Genomic DNA, 23,507 nt, shown 5'->3' on the forward strand with positions numbered 1-23,507 from the left:
AATCCAGTGAAGAAATGGGCAGAAGACATGAATAAACATTTTTCCAAAGAAGACATCCAGATGGCAGACACATGAAAAGACGCTCAACATCACTCATTATCAGGGAAATACAAATCAGAATCACAATGAGATACCACCTCACACTCGTCAGAGTAGCTAAAATTAACAACTCAGGCAACAACAGATATTGGCCAGGATGTGGAGAAATGGGAACCCTATTGTACTATTGGTGGGAATGAAAAATGGTGTAGCCACTCTGGAAAACAGTATACATGTTCCTCAAAAAATTAAAAATAGTACAACCCTATGACCCAGCAGTTACATTACTAGGAATTTATCCAAAGGATACAAAATGCTGATTCAAAGGGGCACATACACCTCAATGTTTATAGCAGCACTACCAACAATAGCCAAATAATGGAAAGAGCCCAAATGTCCACCAACTGATGAATGGATAAAGAATATGCAGTATGTGTGGGCGTCTGTAACGCACACGTGCACATACATAGGAATAATACTCAGCAATTAAAAAGAATGAAATCTTGCCATTTGCAACAATGTGGATGGAACTGGAAGGTATTATTGCTAAATGAAATAATTCAGAGAAAGATATATGATTTCACTCATATGTGGGATTTGAGAAACTTAACAGAGGACTATAGGAGGAAGGGAAGGAAAAATAAGATAAAAACAGAGAGGGAGACAAATCATAAAATACTCTTAAAAACAGAGAACTGAGGGCTGGTAGGAATGTGGTGATGGGCATTAAGGAGGGCACTCTTCAGGATGAATACTGGGTGTCATATGAGATAAATCACTGGGTTCTACTCTTGAAGCCAAGACTACATTGTGTGTTAAACAACTTGAAAAAAAAAAAAAGGGCTATCAGTAAATTTTTCAGCAGAATATTTTCAGGCCAGAAGAAAGTAGCATGATATATTCAAAGTGCTAAAAGAAAACAAAACCCTGTCAACCAAGAATACTCTAGATGACAAAGTTGTCCTTCAGAATGGAAGGAAAATTAAAATTTTCCACACAAACAAAACCTAAAAGGGCTCATCACCACTAGACCAGTTCTATAAGAAATGTTATAAAGGGACTTCTTCAAGCCAAAGGAAAAGGACTAATCAGTAACATAAAAGCATATGAAAGTATAAATCTCACCGGCACAGTTAAATATATAAATTCAGAATACTCTAATGTTGTAATAGTGGTGAGTGAATCACATAAGCCCTGATATGAAGGTTAAGAGAAAAAAGGTTAAAAAATAGCTACAACTACAATAATTTGGTAATGGTAAAAATATGCAAACTGTGATATCATAAATATAAAATAGGGGAAGAATAAAAATATAGAGTTTTAGTACATGCAAAGTTAAATTGTTATCAGCTTAAAATAGACTGTTAGAAATATGTGTTTTATAAGCCTCATGGTAAACCACTCACACACACCAAAAAAACTACAGTAGATACACAAAAGATAAAGGAATCTAAGCATACCACTACAGATAATCATCAAATCACAAAGAAAGAGAGCAAGAAAAGAAGAGGGGAACAAAGGAATTTAAAAATAGCCAGAAAACAACAAATTGGCAATAGTAAGTCTATACCTTTTAATAATTACTTTAAATGTAAATGGAATAAATTCTCCAATCAAAAGACAGAGTAGCTGAATAGATTAAAAAAAAAAAAAAAAAAAAACAACCCAAGATCCAACTATATGCTGCCTACAAGAGAGAAATTTCAGCTTAAAGGACACTCACCGACTGAAAGTAAAGCTATGGAAAAAGATATACCATGGAAACAGGAACCAAAAGAAGGCAGGGCTATCAATACTTACAATAGACAAAATAGACTTTTAAGCCAAAGACTGTATGAGAGACAAATATCACTGTATAACGATAAATGGGTCAATCCAACAGGAGAATATGACATTTGTAAATAGTTATGCACCCAACATAGCAGCATCTAAATATGTAAACCAAATGTGAACAGATATGAAGGAAGAAACAGCAATATGTTAATAGTAAGGGACTTTAAAACCCCACTTACATCAATAGGTAGATCAACCAAACAGAAAATCTATAAAGAAACACTGAAGCTAAACTACACATTAGATCACATAGAGCTGACACTATTACAGAACATTCCATCCAACAGTCATCTTAAGTACATGTGAAACATTCTTCAGGATAGATAGGTTAGGTCATAAAACAAGTACTAATAAATTTAAGATGACTGAAGTCATATCAAGCATCCTTTCTGACCATATCAATTCCAAGGAGAAATTGCTAATTTCAAAAATTTGCAGTGGAGATTACATAACATGCTACTGAATAACCAATGGGTCAAAGAGGAAACCAAATGAAATAATTTTTTAAAATATCTTGAGACAAATGAAAATGGAAATGCAACATATCAAAACTTACAGGATGTTGGAAACCAACTTGACAATAAACTATATTAAAAATAAATAAAATAAACAAGAGTTTACAAAAAAAACCTTTATGGGATGTATCAAAAGCACTTCTAAGAGGAAAGTTAAAAGCAGTAAGCATTTACAATAAGAAAAAAAAAAGATCTCAAATAATCTTACACTTCAAGGAACCAGGAGAAAGAACTAAGCCAAAATTAGCAAAATGAAGGAAATAACAAAGACCAGATTGGGGAAAAATGACATAGAAACTAAAAAGACAACAGAAAAAAAAATCAATGAAACTAACAGCCGACTCTAACAAATATGTTTTTAAAAATCACCATTTATATATCTAGTACCCTAGAATAGTACCTGACACACACTAGGTATTCAAATAATGTTACTAAATAATAAAACATCAGAATAGAGAATAAAAGGGTTCTTAGGTCATTCAGCTCAATGTTAATGAATTAGTAAGTTATGAATCTGAGTAAAAAATGTATTCAACATAAATAATCATTTTTTAAGTGACCAAGAGTTCTGCTTCTGGCAATGATGGACTAGGTTACTTCAGATAAACCATCTTACTATGCAACTAAAAGGCTGGACAATATATATATTTTTTAATTGTGTTTGAAAGTGGGGCACCTGATAGCTCAGTTGCTTAAGAGTCCAACTTAGGCTCAAGTCATGATCTTGCAGTCTGTGAGTTCAAGGCCTGCATCAGGCTCTGTGCTGACAGTCCAGAGCCTGGAGCCTGCTTCAGATTCTGTGTCTCCTTCTCTCTCTCTGTCCCTCCCCCACTTGCAGTCTGTGTCTCTCTCTCTCTCTCTCTCTCAAAAAAAAACAAACATTAAAACATTTTTAAATAAAAATTTTAAAAATTGTTTTTGAAAGCATCAGTCACTTATAAAAGCAGCAAGGATTTACAGATCCAAGATTATAGGATATATATATGCCATTTTTCCTTCAAGGCATTTGTGGTGGCTAACAGTTAAGACGCTGAGCAGAGCCTGGAGATAAGATATACCAGAACTAGGGAACAAAAACCAGAGTTCAGACCCTTCCAAGGATGAAAGGCAAGGTAAACATGTAGGCTTTCAGCTGGGACCCCAAAAGGTGAAACCACAAGAGTAAGTACCTCCTTCCTTATCTTGTGACTTACTTGCCTCACACTAGTTCCAGTCCTACTACTAGGAATAAGATTAAACCATAAAAGACTAATCCTCGGGATGCCTGGGTGGCTCAGTGAGTTAAGCATCTGACTTAGGTAATGATCTCACAGTTCATGGCTTCGAGCCCCACATCAGGCTCTATGTTGACAGCTAGCTCAGAGCCTGGAGCCTGTCTTTGGATTCTGTGTCTCCCTCTCTCTCTGACCCTCCCCTGCTCATGCTGTCTCTATCTCTCTCTCAGAAATAAAAAAAACATTAAAAAAAAAACCAAACTAATCTTCATAGGATCCAAACCCAAATCATTTCAATCTCAATCTCAAGTGAATTAAGGTGATCTGGTATCATTAGTGTCCCTAGTCTAGTTGGCTGACAGATGCAAATGTCATTCTTTTCTGTAAGAATATACAATCAAGAGCCACAAATTAGTTCTACAAATACAATGTTTGGCATTCAATAAAAACACCTAGTTATATGAGAATATAAGGTTTGACTGAAAGTTACGAGAAAAAAAAAACCAATAGAAACAGACCTACAGGAGATTATCATAGATAAACTTTAAAATAGCAATGGTTGGGATGTCTGGGTGGCTCATTGGTTAAGAGGACAACTCTTTTTTTCTTTTATTTTTTATAGTTTATTTTTGAGACAGAGAGAGACAGAGCATGGGTGGGGGAGGGGCAGAGAGAGAGGGGGAGACACAGAATCTGAAACAGGCTCCAGGCTCTGAGCTGCCAGCACAGAACCTGATGTGGGGCTTGAACTCAAGAACCGCGAGATCATGACCTGAGCCAAAGTTGGACACTTATCTGACTAAGCCACCCAGGCGCCCCAAGAGACCAACTCTTGATCTCGGCTCAGGTCATGATCTCATGGTTTGTGAGATTAAGCCCCATGTCAGGCTCCATGCTGATGGTGCAGAACCTGCTTCAGATTCTCTCTCTTTCCCTCCCTCTCTACCCTTTCTTCGCACATGGGCATGCGTGCTCTCTTGCTCACTCGCTCTCTCAAAATAAATAAACTTAAAAAATTTTTTTAGTGTTTTTATTTATTTTTCTGAGTGGAAGAGGGGGAGAGAGAGAGGGAGATGCAGAATCTGACATGGGCTCCAGGCTCTGAGCTGTCAGCACAAAGCCCGACATGAGGTCAGACTCATGAATGGTAAGATCATGCCCTGAGCTGAAGTTGGATGCCTAACCGACTGAGGCACCCAGGTACCCCAATAAATAAATAAACTTTAAAAAATAGCAATGATTACTATGTTCAAAGAATTCAAAGAGAAGACAAGGGATTTTGATAGACAAGTGGAAACTATAAAATAAAGGAAAATAACTACAATAAAATAATTGAAATTAAGAATTCAGTTAGTTTGGGGTGCCTGGGTGGCTTAGTTGGTTCAGTGTCCAACTCCAGATTTCAGTTCATGTCATGATTTCATTGTTTGTGAGTTTGAGCCCCACATCAGGCTCTGTGTTGACAGTGTGGAGCTTCTTGAAATTCTCTCTCTGCTCCTCCCCAGCTCCCTCTCCCTCTCCCCCCATCTCTCTCAAAATAAATAAACTTAAAAAAAAAAACCTATACACACAAAAAAGAATTGGTTTAACAACAGATTAGAAGTGAAGAAAAAAGAACCAGTGAACTGTAAAATAAGATGGGAGAAATTATCTGGACTGACGCATAGAGAAAGAAAAGGTTGGGAAATACAGAAAAGAGCACAAGAGACCTATAGAATACATTGTTGAGTGAAGAGTAGAGCAAGTATTATACTTTCTCCCTTAAAAATAGAGTCTCACCTCTTTTCTTGCCATTGCACTGACTTTTCTAAACAAATATCTAAAGCCCATGTCTCAAAAGAAAAAAAAATGTACAAATAACACACAATTAAGATGAAGACTTTTTTGTTTTATTTATTTCTTTTACCTTTCCCGAGGTTGTTGCTGAAGCTTTTCAAGTCGCACTACAGATGGCTGGTCAGTTTGGGGCACTGCAGTTGGCATGCCAACAGTAAGATTCAGGTCTGGGGATAGGAATGCTGGATATTCTATTGGCTGTGGTGTAATTACATTTCTGCAAAGATGATTATAATGTTAAATACTGAAATTATACAAAAGACACTTCTAAAATCAGTGGTAGCTAGCACTTTTACATTGTTAAGCTCACCTGTCTACCTTGAACCATCAGAGAGTAGAGCTAGGAAAGACAAAAACGGTCAGAGATCCTGACAGAAGTGCTCTCTTGATTACTCTTACTATGAAAATGGGCAGCAGGGATGGGAAAGGAGATAAGGATCTGAAGTTCTAAAGTTTTTGAGCCGTATAAAGTGTTTAAGCCCAGACCTCTCTCCCAACCTCTAGATCTAAATTTCTATTTTATGGCCTGGCCAAGTTGATGCATAAAATTAATCATCACAAGTCCACCCACCACTTGTCAACCTGACACCCAGAAGTATCTCTTTAAATATATTTAATCTCCAAATCATAATAATAACATGACATAACTATCCTGCATACAACCAAAAACTCACTAGCCTCTTCCCCAGAATAAAAGTCTTTGCATGATGTTTACTCATCTTAATATCCTGAAACTTAAATAGTGTGGTGTAAGTTTAATAATACTTAAATATAATATAAAGTCAATAAAGCTTATGTTATATGATGATAAGATATGAGAGAGAGGAAAGAAAGATATTTATATATAAATATATATATTTTTCAGGTGGACCAGAGTAGCACACCCAAATGAGGAATAAGTTGTCTCCAAAATCCAAAACTGCCACCAGTGTTGTACCTCTGTTGTGGTTATAGGAAAGGCCAGATATAACAATTTATCTTTCACCTTAGCAGGATTATCTTGACAAGCCGGATACCACTGGATCCTCAAAATTTCAACGAGGGAGAGGAACCCTGAATTTTTGTCAGAATTCTTTCTACACCCTCTGACATGCAAATGTCTTACCTAAGTAATTCTAGATTAGTTGCTACCACTGTTGTTTAACATAGTACTGGAAGTCCTAGCATCAGCAATCAGACAACAAAAGGAAATAAAAGGCATCAGAAGTGGCAAAGAGGAAGTCAAACTAACTTTTCGCAGACGACATGATACTCTACATAGAAAATCCGACAGATTCCACCATCTGTATGATGAAAACTATAGAAAACTTATGAAGGAAATTGAAGAAGACACAAAGAAATGGAAAAACATTCCATGCTCNGATTTAGGAGATCTGTATGAAGAAAACTATAGAAAACTTATGATGAAAACTATAGAAAACTTATGAAGGAAATTGAAGAAGACACAAAGAAATGGAAAAACATTCCATGCTCATGGATTGGAAGAATAAATATAGTTAAAATGTCATTACTACCCAAAGCAATCTACACATTCAATGCATTCCCAATCAAAATTGCACCAGCATTCTTCTCAAAGCTAGAAAAAACTATCCTAAAATTTGTATGGAACCACAAAAGACCCCGAATAGCCAAAGTAATATTGAAGAAGAAAACCAAAACGGGAGGCATCACCATCCCAGACCTGAGTCTCTACTACAAAGCTGTCATCATCAAGACAGTATGGTATTGGCACAAAAACAGACACATTGACCAATGGAATCGAATAGAGAACTCAGAATTGGACCCACAAATGTACAGCCAACTAATCCTTGACAAAGCGGGAAAAAGTATACAATGGAAAAAAAGACAGCCTCTTTAATAGACGGTGCTGGGAGAACTGGACAGCAACATGCAGAAGAATGAAACTAGATCATTTTCTCACACCATACACACAGATAAACTCAAAATGGATAAAGGACCTGAATGTGAGACAGGAGACCATCAAAACCCTAGCGGAGAAAGTAGGAAAGAACCGCAGCGATTTCTTACTTGACACATCCCCAAAGGGAGGGGAATCACGAGCAAAAATGAAGTACTCATCAAGAGTACATTGATGAAGACCTCATCAAGATTATAAGCTTCTGCATGGCAAAGAAAACAATCCATAAAACTAATAGGCAACCGACAGAATGGGAAAAGATAGTTTCAAAGACATATCGGATCAAGTCCTAGTATCCAAAATCTACAAGGAACTCACCAAACTCTACACCCGAAAAACAAACAATCCAGTGAAGAAATGGGCAGAAGACATGAACAGACACTTCTCCAAAGAGGACATCCATTTGGCCAACAGACCCATGAAACGATGCTCAGCATCCCTCCTCAACAGGGAAATACAAATCAAAACCACACTGAGATACTGCCTCATGCCAGTCAGAGTGGTTAAAATGAGCAAATCAGAGGACTCTCGATGCTGGTGAGGATGTGGAGAAACAGGCACCCTCCTACACTGCTGCAGCCCCTCTGGAAAACAGTGTGGAGGTTCCTCAAAAAACTAACAATAGCACTCCCCTATGACCCAGCAATAGCACTGCTAGGAATTTACCCAAGGGATACAGGATACACTCTCAACAACAGCCAAAACATGGAAAGAGCCTAAGTGTCCATTAACGGACGAATGGATCAAGAGGATGTGGTTTATCTATACAATGGAATACTACATGGTAATGAGAAAGAATGAAATCTAGCCATGTGTAGTAACATGGATGAACCTTGAGGTTGTTATGCTGAGCGAAATAAGACAGGCAGAGAAGGACAAATACCATATGTTTGCACGTATAGGAGGATTAGGAGGAACTTAACGGAGGACCATGGGGGAGAAAAAGGGGAAAAATAGTGGGGGAGAGGGAGGAATGCAAACCATGAGAGACTCTTGAATGCCGAGAACAAACCAAGGCCTGATGGGGGTTGGAAAGAGGGGAAGGGGGTGATGGGCATGGAGGAGGGCAGTTGTGGGGATGAGCACTGGGTGTTATATGGAAACCAACTTGACAATAAACTATTAAAAAATAAATGCCACATAATCCTGTTACATAAATCAGAGTTCAAACACTTACGTCACAGGGTCTGTTCTTTCTGGAGGTGGTGCAACATTCATAAACATGGATGGCTCAATAATTTTCTGAAGAGGTTTTAACTGAAGAAAATCATAAGTGTATTTTAACACTGCTTAGTTAAAATTACAGTGTGCTCTAATACTACTATCCTCCAGGACTATGAGATAAGCCTTAAACATATACAAAAAGAAATAGAATTTTGAGGGAAGAAAGAACTAATATTTATTGGTCACTAAATATCTGTCAAGAACATTATACCTTTAATATTTTTTTAATCCTCTCAATAATCCTATGATACAGATAATTGTGCCTATTTTACAAAAAAAATGCTTAAGGATCACTACTTGGCTCAAGGATATCCAACAAACATCTGAGCCAGGTTTTGAATGCAGCTTTATCTGTCCCCAGCAGAGTGCTCTTTTTACATTATCAAGACAGGGGGTTAGGGGACTATATTAATGAAAAGTTTATAGACATAAAAGCAAAAATCAAAAACTTTTATATTTCCCACTCTTTTTCACATAATACCTCCGCTTCATGTTTTTGGCAGAGTCTGCCTACATAAAACAATACATGCCTAGTCTTAGTATCTCCCTACGAATGTGACTGCCACATGTTTTACTCCTATTCAGACAAAAAACCTACCTCTGAAGTTGGTGCTTATAAACTGTGTTACAAAATGGACTAAACAGAAGTCCCTATAAGGGCCAATTCATAAGAAAATAAAATAAGCAGAAGGAAAAGAAAGAAAAATCAAAGGAAAGAAGGAAAAGTATGAAAAAAGACTGTGTCTAGTGATTTCTTTTCTATATTACTTCTGATTCAAAGTGCATTAAAAATTATTATGATATACCAAGGCAAAATTTTAGAATAACATTTCCAGGGAAAATATAGCAACAGACTTATTTAATAAGAATAATGTACCCACTCTCAATTCCTAATTTAAAAAACAACCAAGACTATAAAAAATAGCAAAAAAAAAACAGAAATGAAAAATTACATGCAAAGTACAGGGGTCATATCCCCTATATAACAGCAGCACTGACGGCACTGGATTTATAAATGCCCCATAGTTGTGATACTACCCAGGGATATCAAGAGTTCTTTCAAACACTTGGTGAGAATGTATGTTGGTACAACACTTCTAGAACAATTCTTTGACAAGGACATTGTTTTGAACAAAAATTTCCATTCTAGGAAGGTAACCTACGTACATAATAAAAAAGAAAAACAGGATACAGGTTAATGTACAAAAATTTCCACTAGAAGATGGATGTATGGTAATGAATTTAAAGGGGGCAGCCCAAGGTAGGAAGATTAACTTCTTTGCAAATATAACTTTCTTAATAAACCAAGGAAGACTCAAATATCACCAGACATTGAAATAATTGTTGGTGTGAAGGAGCATATGTGACCAGAGTAAAAAATATTATGTGACTATAATTAATGACTCCATTTTTAATAGTATTTTTAGATATAAAAATCTACACTTCTCATATACCTAAAATAATTTTGTTTTTAATCGAATGAAAACACAGACACACAAAAGCAAAGTTTTAATATAAAAGCATTTTGGATAAAGATTATTTTTAAATGTACATGGAAATAAAAAATGGTAGTTTCCTTTATCCTTAGGCTGGAGAAAAACAGCATTCTTTTAAAAATATTTATTTTTTAAAAAAAATATGTATTTTAAAGGATTTATCAAACTAGATAAGGGCTCAGAAGAGATTTGACTAAAGAGCTATAGAATAACTTTTTAAAAGAGAGGAACTAACCTGATGTGAAAATCCATAACCAAAGTTTCCATACGAGAACATAAACTCTACCTCCACCCTGCAGATAAACTAAACACGTGGCAAATTTATTTTATTGTTTGATCAGAAAGATATTTTAATAAAAAAGTGATAGCCAACTAATATTTTTACTTCACCAATCTATTTTAAAAAACCACAAAACATGAATCTCCTGATTAAAAAGAACAAAACAAAAACATTCACACAAGGAAATCCTATAGAAGAATCTATGGAGTTCCCAAAATGTTAAAAACTTGATGTTAAGGAATACTGTATGATTGTTAAGGAGAAAATATCTGTTTATAATTAACAGGATTACCTTGATATACATATGAATATACATGCATATGGGTTTAAAGTATTTACTCACACTTCTCCTACCACCACTTCCATTTTCAAATAAAAATTTTATTTAGACACGATTTCATCTTTCTGAACCCCAGCATGCTCAAATGTGAAATGAAGGAGAGTGTCAGAGGTTATGACCTCAAATGTCTGTCATTCTCTTTCTTATGTTCCTTGTCCCTGTTTTAGCTATCGGCAACAGAAGTCTCTTTGTTTTTTTTGTTTTTTTTTTTTTAATAGTTTATTGTCAAATTAGTTTCCACATAACACTCAGTGCTCATCCCCACAAGTGTCCTCCTCCATGCCCATCCCCCCCTCCCCCCACATCCATCAGTCCTCAGTTTTTGTCAGCATTCAAAAGTCTCTCATGGTTTGCTTCTCTCCCTTTCCCCCACCAGAACAGAAGTCTCTTTGAATAAATGATCAATTAATAAAAATAATCTTAAGTAATTAAAAAGGAATTCAAGTGAGAACTGTAAACTCTTCAGACACTCCTCAAGGAGAAAATTATTTTCTCAATTAAAGCTGAAGAGTCAAAAGAAGCAGTTGGGGCATTTTACTCTCTTATCTAATGATTTCAATTTTCTTGTTCACCATTTAGCAGGAAGGTAGCAGCATTAAAAAAAAAAAAAGTGGAGATGAAGATTTTGTGAGCAAATAGTGTTCTATTTAATACATTTCTATGAATGCAAATAGTGACTGGTAGAGTAACAAAGAGAATAAAAACACTATCAGAGGTTAAAACTATATCAGAGCAAAGTTATATAAAATGTGTGTCCACAAAACTTTGGAAGTTTCAGTAAAGTTCTTACTGTATTTTTATTCAGTATTTGAAATTCTTCAATAAAGCACCCTTTCTGGAAAAAAGGAATAAATGATAAAATTCTCAAATACAGAGTCACTCATAAAATCATCCGTATATAATCTAAACCATTTCATAAATTTTGGAAAATGAGATAATGATTTTTAATGCACATGTTATTTTAATACCTAAATACAAATATAATGACTATTTGGAAGAAATAAAAATTCTATGTTGTACCAAAAATAAATGTTAATATTTACAGTTATGTTTTAGACAAAAATGTTTCTGCTAGTTATAGTTCCTCATTCTCCAAGTCTTAAAGGACCATGCCTGCATTCCTTTTGTGGGCTTTAACATACCTCTGCATGATAAGCTGACTCATGATGGGACTGCTTCTCTCACCCTCAGGACTGTTGCGATCTTTGTAACCAGGTAAACTTTGGGTATCCTTGTTCACTACCTCTCATCATCTCTGCCATGCTATCAGTCCTCCCATTTAATCCAGCATCCCAGGGTTAACCAGCAACCTTCCATCTTTAACTGCTCCGCTAAACATTCCCTCTTTATTATACCTAAGACTCGGCTTACTACTAAGGATGCGGCTTCCCTCACAGACTCCTCGCATGAAGGCCCACATACCTCAAGACCAGGAGGTGGAATAGCATCCTCACATTCCCCTTCTATTGCTTCCAGATCATATTATTACACATAGATATAAGCAGTTTTCCATTTTTAAGCTTCAAGCTAACTGGCATGTGTTTCAGACATTCTGGTCATAATTCTCATGTAGTGCAAACTTTAGCACCTGGTTCACACATCCTTTCCACCCACAAAACCTAGAAATCTGCAGAACCTATTTAATCCCTGCCCTCTCAGTTCCTGGCAAAGCATTATAATGAAGGAAGTAACATCTGATGGTACATGGCAGACATTACATAGAATTAGCATATTATATATGTTCTTCATGTAAAGTCACAAGATTTCTCAGAAAATTCATAAATACCAAAATAGATTTCCTTAATGATCCTGTCAATCTGCTCTTTACAGCTTTTTGCTCTTGATAGCAATCCCTTTTCCCAAAGTGGGGAGTGGGGAAACATTGTATTGTTCTAAGACTGCCTTTTTCTTCTTTTTTTATAGACTGGGCCTCTGCTTTTGACCAAAGAACTTGAACTACTGATTGATTCATCTCCCTTATATGTAAAGTGAACTTTTAGTCATACTTTTAACTACGGCAAATAATGGACTTTGTCCTCTAGGTCTTAGATCTGCCAATTAAGTCTTCACTGGAGTCAATTAATATGTTCATCTTGAATGTGCTTCTCAAATCCACTGGTTTTTTTTTTTAATTTTTTAATGTTTTTTGTTGTTGTTGTTTTTGAGAGACAGAGAGAGAGAGCATGAGCAGGGGAGGGTCAGAAAGAGAGGGAGACACAGAATCCGAAACAGGCTCCAGGCTCTGAGCTAGCTGTCAGCACAGAGCCCGACGCAGGGCTCGAACCCACGAACCGCAAGATCATGACCTGAGCCGAAGTCGGACGCTTAACCGACTGAGCCACCCAGGCGCCCCTCAAATCCACTGGGTTTTAGACTTGCCTTCACTCAGCTCCTCTGATGAGTTTCAGTGTGTAGCAATGAGCTAGTTGGCAACCTGTTCTGAATTTGGTTTTGCTCTGCCCAAAGCAGGTTACATGCCTGAGCCTAGTCTGGGAAAGTGCAGGGTGAGTGTTAGAGTGGGGGTGACACTAGATTACTCAAAGGTATGAATTGAGGAACAGATACTCAAAGGTATGATGTTTTATAAGGCACTGCTCTAACAATATTTCACACTTTGGAATTCCCTCTTGCCTTTCTCAAAAAATTACAGTGCTACCCATCTTTCTGTTTATCACCTAGTCCTAGGCTTATCTGGTATACAGCCAAACAAAAAAATCACAATACTAGAGTTCATCCCAAAATTAATACTCACATTCTTTTTATAATCAATACAGGAATATTATAAACTCCAATATACTTAAATTCCTTAACTGGACCCTAGACCCTAACAATTAGCTGATGTTTCTGTTTTCTCCCAGAGCCTCAAAGGAATACAAGATGTATCAGGGGTGAGAAGGAACAAGGGATTCATGATACAAGCTACAGATCAATTATTTTTTTACAAAGCTATGAAAAACCTGTTATGTGATTTTTAAAATTCAACTCAAGGTCTTCTTCCTCCATAATAAGTCCAACTATCCTCAGAAAGTAACTGATAATAATTGGTAATCATAACAGTACACTTACGGCCTCTTCATGTATACCTGTGGAATAACTGTTATGCACTAAGATGGCCCTTCCATGTTTCCAAACATGATCTGTAGTCTTGTCATCAGGTCTTCCCAATTCATCCAAGTTCTAAATATGACCAGTCTGCATGAGGAATTCTACCCTAGATAGTAGTTCTAGAACTAAAACAAATGGTTTATAATTTATCCCTGCATGGGACCCAAATACCAAATGATACAGCTCAAGCTTTAGAGACCAGACAAACCAGCATAAATTTGACTGGAATAATTCTAGATTATAATACTTCCCTTGAACTTTTACTGTCCAGTGTGGTAGAGTCTGTGCAGTAACCTACACATGTTGTTGGTACCCAGGTTAACACTTCAGGAAAAGTAAAATCATTAATAAACTAGGAGGCCTTCATGAAAAGATGTTCAATAGTATTGGCTATTAGGGAACTACAAATTAATACCAAAATGAGGTATTACTAAACACCTATGAGAATGGCTAAACTATAAAATGGTCAATGCTGAAGAGAATGCTGAGAAACTGCATCATTCACTTCTGATGAAGATGCATAATGGCCTAGCCATTCTGGAAGACAGTCTGGCAGTTTCTTTAATGACTCTACATGCAACTATCTTACAAACAAGAAATTCATCTGAGAAATGAACATGTGCACTCACACAAAAACCTATACATGAATGTTTACAGCAACTTTATTCATAGCAGCCCAGAACTGGAAACCCGGATGTCCTCCAATGGGCAGACAGTTAAACAAACTGTGGTATACTCGACAGCAGAAAAGGAATGAACTAGTGACACACACAATAACCTGGATGACTCCCCAGAAAATTACACTGAGTGAAAAACCCACCATGAAAAGGTTACATACTGTGTGATTCCATTTATGTAATATCCTTGAAATGAGAAAATTACAGAAGAGAAGAAAAGATTAATGGTTGGTTGCCAAGGGTTAGGAGGGGGTAGGGCAAGAGGGAAGTAGATGTAGCTATAAAAGGGAAACATGAGGCTTCCTGGTAGAGGTGGAAACATTCTGTATCCTGGTTGAGATATTATGCCATAGTTTTGAAAGATGTTACCATCAGGGGAAACTGAGTAAAGGATACATGGGGCCACCTGGGTGGCTCAGTCGGTTAAGCATCTGACTTCAGCTCAGGTCATGATCTCATGGTTTGTGGGTTCAAGCCCTACATCGGGCTCTGTGCTGACAGCTAGCTCAGAGCCTGGAGGCTGTTTCAGATTCTGTATCTCCCTCTCTCTCTTACTCTCCCATGCTCATGCTATCTATCTAATCTCTTTCAGAAATAAATAAAACATAAAAAAATTTTTAAAAGGATCTCTATTATTTCTTTCAACTGCATGTGAATATACAATTATCTCAAGAGAAAAGTTTTGTTTTGTTTTTAAAGCTACATGTCCATTTAAGGTGGGCCAAATTCATCTGTGGGACTTACTCTCCCAATAGACCTACTTAAGGGCTGGATACAAAGTGGATTCAAAAAATTTATTATTATATTTGTGACTGTCTCGTAGTTCTTGTTTTCCTCTATTGTCTGATATGCAGATATTTAGATATTATTATACAGTCATCATTCCAAGGTAATATCCAGCTAATAAAATTGTATCAAAACAAAAACTAAAAACAAAAGCCACCAAAGTCCTTATGGTCAGCTTTGTATTTCTGGGATCTGAGTTTTGAACAAAAGTGGGTAACTGAGAAATTCTAATAAGGAAAATGACACAATTCTTAATTAAGGTAGAAGTGTCTATAGAAGGATACTGTCAGATAGTACATAGAAACAGAAACAGAATATCTGGAACACACCACAGCTAAAATCATAAAACTCTTTGAGGAAATCCAAAACTGCTTCCCCTGATGACTGTGTCCATTAAATAATAATGGTCTCTTTGCCATATGATGTAGCAATACATCAAAGAGACTCACAGAGGGCAATTCATCATCATGTAGAGACTTTTTGCAGATAAGCATTTAAAGATATGTTCAAGAAAATTCATTGCAGCATTGAGAATAGTAAAAACTGAAGACAATCCAAATGTCCATCAACAAATCTATAGACAAATGAGGAATATTCCACATGGAACAGTATACAGCAGTGAGAGAATGACTGCCAGCAAATGAAATTACCTGTATTAATCTTAGAAGCATAATATTTTAAAAACAAATGATACTAGTTTGCAACTATATATAAGTAGTAAAACTATGAAAAGAACAAGGGAATAAATACAAGTTTAAGATAATCATTATATTTTCTTGGGGGGAAGGGCAGAAAACAGAAGCAGGTGACAGCATAGGAACTTCAAATGGATTACATTTACTTTATACCACTTTGGGGAAAATACACAAATCCTGTAATTTTATATGTCCTTTAAAGCTCACCCTTCTCTACCCTTATGCTCTAGTTGTCAGATGTATTACATTTACAAACATTATAAACTCTACAAGACAAGGTTATAGAACCTATAAAACTGCAATATTTGTGTATTTTCCCCAAAGTGGTATGAAGGTTGTATTTTTGTTTTAAATGGACATATATTTTAAAGAAATTAAGAGGAAAAAGAATAGTCTTTCCTTTGGCATCTCTATTCTGCTAAGTCCATCAAATGAATTTTTGATTTTAGATATTGTATTTTTCATTCCTATAATTTGCATTTGGCTCTTTTTATATTTTCTATTTTTCTGCTTATGTTTATTAAAAAGATTTGGAATGAAATTCTGAGAAATGAAATGCTATATTACAATTGTAGGATGGTGGGTGATGTTTCTCATTTTAAAAAATTTACCATCATAATAATAAACACTACGAAGTTTACACATATGACTATAGTCCAAATGTCCTACTCCCTTCAACAAAATGTGACTAATAATATAGATTTTTCTGATGCCTAAATTGCTATATAGTAGAGGAAACTTTAGTCATTTCCAAGATCCTTGTCCCCTAGTTTCCTGAGAATCTTCAACTACTTACTCTTATTCATTAGTCAGTATGTTCATCTCCTGCTAATATGCTCAAAGAGCTGATTTCCCCCAAATTCTCATTATGAAACTTTTGAAACATATAGATCATCTGAAAGACTACAGCAATAAATATCGATATACCCTACACCTAGATTAAACAAGTTCAAACATTTGTTTAACAACTGGTAAAACTGTTTTAACATTTGCCATGCTTGCTTTATCTGTGTTTACACACATTTCTAAGTTACAGCCATCATGTCACTTCATAGCAAAATGTGAAAGCCTCACCTTCTGTACTCTATAAATAAGGACATTCTTCTATATAAGTACATTATCACCATCACATTTCAGAAAATTAAGTTATTTTAGAATTTTATCTAAAACTCAATATAAATTCAAATTTTCCTAATTGCCCCAAGAAGGTCTTTTTATAAGTTATCCTTTTCAAACCTGTATTCAATCAAATCTGTATGTCTTTTAACCTAGAACAGTTCTCTCCACCTTTTTTTTTTTTTTAAACAACCTGAACTTTTTAAAGAATCTAAGCTGGTATGTCCTACATTTTGTATTTCTCTTATATCAACATAGCATTAATTTTTTCCCTATCTCCTAATTTCTATCAACTAAAAGTTAGATCTAGATTTGTTAGATTTGCATTAAACATTTTTTATGAGAATAATTCATAGGTAATGCTATATACTTCATATTGTAACACCATAGGAAGCATATGATGTTAAACTGTCCACAATTACTTGTGCTAAATTCAAGCTCTTGGTTAAAATGGTAACCACAACATCGCTCTATTGTAGAGGCACCTTTTTCCCGTTGCAACAATTAATCTGTGGGCTGTTAACGGTGGCATCGTGGAACTATTTTATTCTCCAATAACACTTTACCTAATGTTTTTAGTAGCATTCCTAAGTCTTGACTGAACTAACCATTCATTCTTTATAAAGAACTTCAAGGAGCACCTAGGTGGCTCAATAGGCCAAGCATCTGACTTTGGCTCAGATCATCATCTTGCAGTTCCTGAGTTTGGGCCCTGTGTCGGGGTCTGTGCTGACAGCTCAGAGCCTGGAACCTGCATCATATTCTGTGTCTCCCTCTCTCTCTGTCCCTCCTCCTTCCCTCCTTCTCTATCTCCCAAAAACAAACATTAAAAAAAAAAGAACTGCAAAAACAGTCAATCTGTAATTCTATTATTCTTTCTACACTATTAACTGGCATTCTTCTGTATGAAACTTTTAAAATTCCATTCTTCTTCCTCTATTGTTTTTTTTTTAGATCACCAAGATTTATGGATTTTTCTTTATTCAGAACTTGTAATGGCCTTTTTGTTGTTCAAATTATCTTGAAATAGGCCAACAGGAGCCCCTACAATCTGGCTCCTGTGTCTTTTAATGTAACTCCATTACTCGTTTTAGGATTCCTTGCTTTGCATCCTAACAAATATTTCTAAAAATCCTTAAGATTGTTCATATTTTGTTCACTAATCAGTTCTCTTCCTTTGCGTTCAGGGCAGTATGGCTACTGGAAAGTGTGAGGGTACTCCTAGAAAGGAGAAAGCAAGAGAGAAGAAACCAGAAAATCCGTGTATAAACCCTGCCTCAAACTCTGGTGGACCCCTAAACAACACATGCACAGGGCAGACTGCAAACAGCCCAGCTAAGGAGAAAAGAACTGAAATTTGCACTGTCAACTAAGAGAGTTTGTGGTTTGAGTCTTGCTTAAAAACATTCCAGACAACATAATAAAATATGCTTATCAGTCTTTTGGGCTGTATCACTGCCCTTCCACATAACACATTTTTTAAAACATTATGCTGTTACAAACCAACTATTTTTTTTTTTAAATACAACCCCAGAGAGATACTGTTTCCTAAGCACGAGTTTGAAGGTAGACAATAAACCACAAAGAGTCCATCAGATACAGATAAATAATAACAACAAACACCAACTGGACAATGTGATACCAAGGTGAAAAAATAACTTTGATACATACCTGAATTACTTCATAAAGATGTACCTTAACACTCCCTAACAAGAGAGGATATTTTTCTGTATTGTCATATTTCATTAGTTCCAAGTAAATATTATTCCGCTCATCATCTTGACGCCTGGGAATCTTGATACAAAATATATATGAAAAGAATTATTATATTTTCAGTTTGAATTTCAGATATAATTCCTGAATAAATACATCCATAAACTATACTTTTGTGTATCATTAGGTTATATACAACCTAATGATAAGTTTACATATATTGTTAGCTTTATAATTTTTCAATCTCATAGTCACATATGCCTTAATGTCAACAAAAATCAGGATCTTATGTGGTAACATAAATTACAGTCTTTTGAAGTATGCACTGCCTACATTGTTTTTAACTCTACACAAAATTTTAGCCTCAACATTCTACTGAAACGATCTTATAAAAGGTAATCCAATATCCAATCCAGCAAATCTAGGTAATCCAAAAGCCCAATATCAAAAGACATCCAACATCCTTTTCAGTCTTTGTTCCTTAACTTATTGATAAGATGAATACCACTGTCTCAACTTGAACTCTCTCCCAACCTTGAGCTCTGTAACACAATACCACTATCATGTGACCTTTAAAATTCACACACTCTTTTGCCAATTAGAAAAAATCTAATGTTTCTCCAGTCTAGGGACTTTTTAAAAATATTTGTTTAAAAATATAACTGGCATATAATATTGCATTACTTTTAGGTGTACAGCATAATGATATTTGTATATATTGCAAAGTGATTATCACAGTAAATTTAGTTAATGCTCATCACCACTCAGTTTATTTTTCTTGTGATGAGAGAATTTGTAAGATCTACCCTCTTAGCCACTTTCAAATACACAATACAGTATTACTAACTATAATCACCATGCTGTACATTACATCCCAGGACTTATTTGTAACTGGAAGTTTGCACCTTCTGACCATCTTGACCCATTTTTCCTATTCCCCAAACCTCACCTCTGGCAACCAACAATCTGTTCTCTGTGACTATGAATTGTGGGGTTTTTTTGAGCTTTTTAGATTCTACATATAAGTGAAATATACAGTATTTGTCTTTGTCTGACTCATTTCACTTAACATAATGCCCTCTAGGTCCATCCATATTGTCACAACTGGTAGGATCTCCTTTTATGGATGGATAATATTCCTGTGTGTATCAAAAATTTTAAGCCATTCTTCATTGGACACTTTGATTGTTTCCATGTCTTGATTATTATAAATAATGCTGCAATGAAATGGAGTCCAGAATCTTTTTGAGACAGTGATTTTGTCTTCTTTGGCTATATACACAAAAATGGCATTGCTGGATCATAATTCTAGTTTTAATTTTTGAGGAACCTCCATATTGTTTTCCATAGTGGCTACACCAATTTATATTCCTGCCAACAGTGGAAAGGGAATTTATATTCCCTTATATATATATAAGAATAGCACCAATAGCACTCTGTGCTATTCTTCTCATACATTCTACTTCCACAAATGCTACAAATTTTACCACTCATCATCATTATTTTGTTTTAAGCAATTAATAGTCTTTCAGAGAATGATTTTTTAATTATAAATTTCCTTTATTAAATTATTGGCTTTCTGGAAAAAAACCTTTTAATTCAATAAGTATTTATTAAATGTTAATGAATTCTGGGCACCAGAGATTTAACAGAGCATAGTAAGGTAAAGCCCTTGACCTTCGGGAGCCTCCTGGCTACTGAAAAAGGAGGTCAATACGTAAATGGAAAGAATACACTGTGATCATCATTATCTGTAATAGTGCATCACTATAGGACCTACTGTAGAGCGGCAGTCAACAAAGTCTTCTCTGAGAAAGAGAATATCAAGATCTTAAGAACTTGGAAATGATGAGATATTTTAATTCAGGAACAAAATGAATATACAACATTCATAGGTAATTTACCGTGAAATCACGTGACTATGTCTTGGTAGACAATTTTAATTATTCGCTAGCAGTTCTCATTTTTTAAAAATGTTTATTTTATTTTGAGGGGAAGAGAAAGCAAATGGGGGAGATGGAGAGAGAGAGGGGGGAGAGAGAGAATCCCAAGCAGGCTCTGTACTGCCAATGCAGAACCCAATGAGGGGCTCGATTTCAAAAACTGTGAGATCATGACCTAAGCCAAAATCATGGTGGATGCTTAACCAACTGACTCAACCAGGCACCTCTATTCAATGGTTTATAGAGGTATTCAATACATATTACATTATGATATATGCAAATTTGTTTACTGATGGAATTCTGAAGAACCAAAAATGTATTTAGTTTAGTCCTTACATAAAAATTCAAAATTTGGAGACCACTTTAAAAAGTCTTTTCCTTTTTAATAGTCTTTTATTTTTACCTGTATATTCACCTTTACCAGTGCTCTTCATTCCTTCCTATGCATCTGGGCCTCTATCTGGGATTATTTCTCTCCAACTTGAAGCTTCCTTTGAGGTTTATTGTAATTCAGGTCTTTTAGACATGCATTCTGTTAGCTTTTGTCTTTCACCATCTTTTTAAAGAATATTTCCACTAGGTTTAAAAACTGAGGTTGACTTTTTATTTTTAAGCACTAGAAAGATGGCATTCCTTTACCTCCTGAACTCCATTGTTTCTGATGAGAAGTCTGTTGTTATTCTTATGGTTTTTCATCTAAACATGCTATGTTTTTCCCCTCTGGCTACTTTAAGATTTTCTTTTTATTTTTGGTTTTTGGCGGTTTGATTATGATGTATGTAGGTATGATAATTTTGTACTTTTGTTTTTTAATGTTTTATTTATTTTTGAGAGAGAGAGAGAGACATCATGAGCAGGGGAGGGTCAGAGAGAGAGGAAGATACAGAATCTGAAGCAAGCTCCAGGCTCTGAGCTAGCTGTCAGCACAAAGCCTGATGCGGGGCTTGAACCCACGAACCGTGAGATCATGACCTGAGCCGAAGTCAGACGTTTAACCAACTGAGCCACCCAGGCGCCCCCTGTACTTATTTTTCATGGGCTTCATTGAGTTTCTTCAATCTACTGATTGATGTCTTTCATTACTTCTAGAAAATGTTTAGCTGAGAAAAATCTAAAATACTAAATACTCTAATAAATACTTCCTCTTCTTTTCTTCTGGGATGTAATTGAACATCTGTAAATTGGGTGATAAGGCCCACTGGTCTTTTTTTTTTTTTTTTCAGTCTTTTTTCTCTCTGAACTGCAATTTGAATGATTTCTATGGACTTATCTTTCAATTCACAGACCCTTTCTTCTGCTGTGTCTAGAATCTTTCAAATGAATTCATTTCAATATTGTATTTTTCAGATCTAGAATTATATTTGGTTCTTTTTCGACTTTCCATTTTCTTCAAAATTCCCATTCTGATCATCCACTTGGTCCTCCTTTTCCACTCTAACACATTTATGATAGTTTCTGTAAAGTTCTTATCTCCTAATTCAAACATTTAGGTCATCTGTGAGCTTACCTCTATTGTTGGTTTTATTTCCTCATGAGCAACATCTTTTTACTGTATAATGGATATACAGTAGAGACTCTGGGTTTTTATGTCTTCCTTTACTAAGTTTTGAGGGTTTTTTTTTTTCCTGGAAGGCCGTTAATTGCTGGCAGATCATCTTGATTCTATGACAGCTTGGTTTGAGGATGGGTCTATTTCAGCCTTTGTCCATGGTACCAGGGTTTTAACCCTTACTTTTAAGACAAGATCCTTACTCCTAAGACTTGGACTTTCTGGGATCTCAGATGAATACTGGTAATGTTCAACAAAATCTCTCCACTTTAGCTGCATAAAACTCCAATGACTGAATTTGTGACTTCTGAAATCTCTATTCAGCATTTAGCTCTCCACATCTATTCTCTGTAATTCCTCCTAGAAACTCCGTTTGCATATGCACACCATAGGATCCAACCAAGAACCTGAATGGAATAATGATACAGATTTCTGGGGCTCCCTGTCTGCCCTCCATCCTCTCCAGTACCCCACCTTACAAATTCTAGCTACCTCAGCAGCCCCAAACTCTCATCTGCTTCCTCCACCAAGCAATGTCACTCACTCTCTGGTTTCACTTCTTTTTTTTTTTTTTTTTTTAATTTTTGAAGGAGAGAAAGGGTGAGCACATGAGCAAGGGAAGGGCAGAGGGAGGGGGAGACACGGAGTCCAAGGCAGGCTCCAGGCACTGAGCTATGAGCACAGAGGCCGATGCAGGGCTCAAACTCACAAGCCATGAGGTCATGACTTGAGCGGAAGTCGGCCACTTAACCTATTAAGTCACTCAAGTACCCCTTGGCTTCACTTCCTTATGACAGATTCACTGCCAGACAAAAAGCTGTTGCAAATGTGGAACTCACTTCGTCTGTTTCCCTCCTCTTAAACATTAAAGCCCTCCAATTTCCCTTGTTAAATATCAGAAAATAGTTCCTTCATATATTTTACTCAATTTTATAGTTGTTTAGAGCAGAAGAGTACATCTGATATCAGTAACTCCAGCATGGCCAGGTCAGAGGTCCACTACTATTTATTCTTCAACATGAGTTTTAACATCACTTATTCAATAGCTTTCTAGAACAATAAAAGTAGATTAAAGCCACTTACTATTCTTTTTTTTAATTTGCTTTTGTTCTACTTTTAACCTAGATCTATTTGGTAAGCTTTAGCAAATTAAAGTTTTAAAGTAGAATATGTATAATTTTATTTTATCCCTGTTATATGATACATAATTTAAAAGTTAAATAGTTCT

The 23,507-nt window shown here is 35.8% G+C and overlaps 1 protein-coding gene across 2 annotated transcripts in view; it reads right to left on the minus strand.

Moving 5' to 3' along the window:
• Positions 1-23,507, minus strand: part of CATSPERT (catsper channel auxiliary subunit tau) — a 134,678-nt gene that overhangs the window by 80,647 nt on the left and 30,524 nt on the right. The window contains exons 1-6 of one of the 2 annotated variants that reach the window (XM_077747632.1): positions 22,238-22,288; positions 18,746-18,868; positions 11,486-11,530; positions 10,311-10,379; positions 8,533-8,612; positions 5,508-5,654 (exon numbers count right to left, since the gene is read on the minus strand). In XM_077747632.1, coding sequence (XP_077603758.1) covers positions 5,508-5,654; positions 8,533-8,612; positions 10,311-10,379; positions 11,486-11,530; positions 18,746-18,820 — 416 coding nt within the window. In that variant the 5' untranslated portion in view covers positions 18,821-18,868; positions 22,238-22,288. Of the gene's footprint in view, positions 1-5,507; positions 5,655-8,532; positions 8,613-10,310; positions 10,380-11,485; positions 11,531-18,745; positions 18,869-22,237; positions 22,289-23,507 lie in introns of those variants that run through there. The other variant, XM_077747631.1, reaches the window with a different exon arrangement.

This window comes from Crocuta crocuta, unplaced genomic scaffold (genome assembly GCF_008692635.1).
Source record: "Crocuta crocuta isolate KB4526 unplaced genomic scaffold, BGI_CrCroc_1.0 scaffold159, whole genome shotgun sequence".
NCBI classification, from domain to species: Eukaryota; Metazoa; Chordata; class Mammalia; order Carnivora; family Hyaenidae; genus Crocuta; species Crocuta crocuta.